Genomic DNA, 3,295 nt, shown 5'->3' with positions numbered 1-3,295 from the left:
AAAAAAAAAAAAAAAAAAAAAAAAAAAAACGGGAGGTGCACTGCCACGGGGGCCTCTGGGCCACCCCTGAGCCCTGGCTGGCAGGTCTTCACATCTCTGCAGCTGCAGCCGTCCTATGGCTCTTGAAAGGCTTGACGGTGTTGGTTCCCCATAATCAGTTCACTGCAGCCTCCGCCTCCTGGGTTCAAGTGACCTCACAGAGCCAGGGCTGCAGACGCCGCCTTGGCTTCCTGTATATTTAACTTTGAGGCACCCGTTAAGTTTTTTCCACCAGCACAGACTCCATCTTTGAGCAAATCCAGCCCAGATGTAGTTGACAGGTGGCGTGACCTGGAGGCCGGTGGTTTCTCTCCACCACAACCTCCTGTTTTGCACTAGTCAGGGCCAGGGGTGGGGGCCTGGCCGCACCTGGCCAACACAAACAAGTTGTGCCCGCCCCTCTCTGAGCGCTCTCCTCTCTCCACAGGCCTGCAGAGGCGCCAGCATGGGGCTTAAGATGTCCTGCCTGAAAGGTAAGGCCTGCAGCTCTGCCCCCACCAGCTCTCATGGCAGGGGATGGGCTGGGCTGGGGGGCAGGAGGGACGGGAGATGAAGCCCTCTGCCCTGCAGAGAGAGCGGGGCACCATCCCTTAAAGCAGTCCTGTACACAGCAGGTACCCTAAAAATGCTTGTCATGACTCTAAGCACCTCCTCTCAAGGCCTTCCATTTCACTAGCAGTGACTGGGAAGGTGGCAGTGCCCTGGGGCCTCAGTTTCCCCCTCAGGGGGCCTAATCCCAGGCTGTGGAGAGTGAGGGAGGAGGACCTTTGCCAAGGAGCCAGGCACACGCTGGGCTGTTTTTTTTCCCGAGGACACACCCGGGGCCTGTTATCACCCAGACAGAAGGTCCAGCGTCCAGGTTCTGGGACAGAAGGCCAGCAGGAGAAAGTTCTAGAAGGACACAAAACCAATGAAGGGTGTTGTGGGTGTTGGCGAAGGCGGCCCAGACTTCTGTCCTGTGTGTGGATGACCCTGGGGCAGACCAATGCGGCAGGAGACCTCCCATCCCAAGTCCATTGCTGCCCCCTCTTCTTTACCTTGGTGACAGTTGCTTTGGTCTCCCCAGCCAAAAATCTGAGAGTCACGTGGGCGGCCCCTGGTCCAGACCCAGCATGCCCGCCTGCTCTGACTTGCGGCCCCGCTGCCTGAGACCGACTCTGGCTCCAGGTGTCCCATGGCCAGTAGTTTGAGGGCCGGACTCCTAGCCTGCCCCAGGGCCACCTGCCTGACCCCAGCAGCCCCTTCCAGGCAGAGGTCACCTACACACCTGGGGAGGTGGTCAGGAGCTGAGCCAGGCCTGGGATCAGCCTGCACTGTGTGAGTTGTGGCCTCACCAATGCTTCTGTAAGACCTAGATCAAGAGCCTCAGTTTCCTTATCAGTAAAATGGGGATCATGGCGGACCCGTCTCAGGTCACCAGGAGCACCAGAGCAGGGCCTGGCGCACCCTGGCGGTGGCTGCTCTTAATTAATTGTATTATTTCCTTCGTCAAATTCACCAGGCTCTGTAGCCCATCCTTTGGGTTTAGGCAGGCTTAGGGCTTTTGGATGCAAGCTACAGAAGCGGATACTGGTTAACAAGGAATTTACTGGAAAGCTGAGGGGAGCCCACAGGAAGAGTGAAGTAAGGAGGAATGAAAAGGTCCCTGCCGGGAGCCGGGATGAATGGACCACCTTTTAGGTTCCCAGGCTGGGAGGAATCCGCTCCAGGAGAGCATCTGATTGGCCCAGCTTAGGCCTTAGGCCCGTCCCCTTGGCGTGGAGGGAGGTGCATCTTGATTGACAGCTCCTCCAAGACTGCTTGCAGAGAGATTGGTTCCCATGGTGAAAATCGGGGTGTCCTTTGCTAAGTGGGATGGGATGCCAGACAGACACAAACAGCCCACGTCCCCTCCAGGATCTGGCTTCCTCTGAGACTCCAGCCTGACCCCACAGAGGAGCGGGGAGATGTTTGTCGAATGAATATCTGTGCGTGGCTGAGGTTGATCCAGCCGCAGACAGTGGTTGAGAGGGTCAAGCCTGAACCCTTGAAACTTGAGGACTTTCTTCCCTTTGACATGAGTTTCCCAGTTCCTGGCAAAAAGTAGGCATTGAGGACACTTTTCTTTAAAAAATAACTATGTATCACATAAAACTTACCGTTTTAACCATGAAGTGTACAGGTTAGTGGCATTAAGCGTGTTCACAGTGTTGTGCAACCATCACGCCAGCCATCTTCAGAATGAAGATTTCATCATCTCCAACCGAAACTCTGTCCCCATTAAACACTAACTCCCCGTTCCCTCCCCCAGCCCTTGGCAGTCACCATTCTACTTCCCGTCTCTAGGAATCTGCTCTAACGACCTCGTGTCAGTGGAATCATCCAGCATTTGTCATTTTGTGTGTGGCCTCCGTTGCTCAGCGTGGCGTTTTCTAGGCTCATCCACCTGGAGGCACGCGTCACTGCTTCATTCGTTTTCACGGCTGAATACTACTCCACCATGTGGACAGACCACATTTTCTTTATCTGCTTCAATGGTGGACACTGGGTTGTTTCCACCTTTTGGTGATTGTGTCAGGACATCTTTGACAAAGAAACCAGGCCCCTGGAGGTGTCTCTGGGACCACTTTTCTTCCAGCCCAAGGCTGAGGCTTGATCAGAAAGGTAGACCAAGACTCTGCAGATCCTGACAGTGCCTGGGAAACGCACTCTGACTCCACCCACCCCCGGCCCCTCATAAGTGAAAGCACAGGCAGCCAGCTCAGGGCTCCTGGAGCTGGGAGCTTTTAAAAGGACCACCTTCCTGTCGGCCCTAGAGCTGCTAAGTGCTGGAATGGCACCTGCCCTAAGCTCGGCTTGTCCATCCATTTTTCATGGCTGGCTTTGGTGCTGCCGGCCCCTGCCCACCCCCACCTGCCCAGCCTGGGTCTCTGAAGGTGATGAGGCCCGCACAAGCACGGTGGTGACTCGGGGAATGGGGAGTAGGGGGGCCAGAACCCCTTTTTTTTTTTTTTTTGAGACAGAGTCTCACTGTTTCACCAGGCTGGAGTGCAATGGGGCAATCTCAACTCACTGCAACCCCCACCTCCTGAGTTCAAGCAATTCTCCTGCCTCAGCCTTGTGAGTAGCTGGGATTATAGGTGCCCGCCACCACGCCCAGCTCATTTTTGTATTTTTAGTAGAGACAGGGTTTCACCATGTTGGCCAGGCTGGTCTCCAACTCCTGACTTTATGTGATCCACCTGACTCGGCCTCCCAAAGTGCTGGGATTACAGGC

The 3,295-nt window shown here is 55.3% G+C and overlaps 1 protein-coding gene across 1 annotated transcript in view; it reads left to right on the top strand.

Moving 5' to 3' along the window:
- C17H16orf74 (chromosome 17 C16orf74 homolog) overlaps window positions 1–3,295 on the top strand; it is a 51,440-nt gene that overhangs the window by 20,073 nt on the left and 28,072 nt on the right. The window contains exon 2 of the mRNA XM_026447735.1: window positions 467–512. Coding sequence (XP_026303520.1) covers window positions 485–512 — 28 coding nt within the window. The 5' untranslated portion in view covers window positions 467–484. The remainder of the gene's footprint in view (window positions 1–466; window positions 513–3,295) is intronic.

This window comes from Piliocolobus tephrosceles, chromosome 17 (assembly GCF_002776525.5).
Source record: "Piliocolobus tephrosceles isolate RC106 chromosome 17, ASM277652v3, whole genome shotgun sequence".
Lineage (NCBI taxonomy): Eukaryota > Metazoa > Chordata > Mammalia > Primates > Cercopithecidae > Piliocolobus > Piliocolobus tephrosceles.
This window is presented reverse-complemented; position numbering and strand designations above follow the sequence as displayed.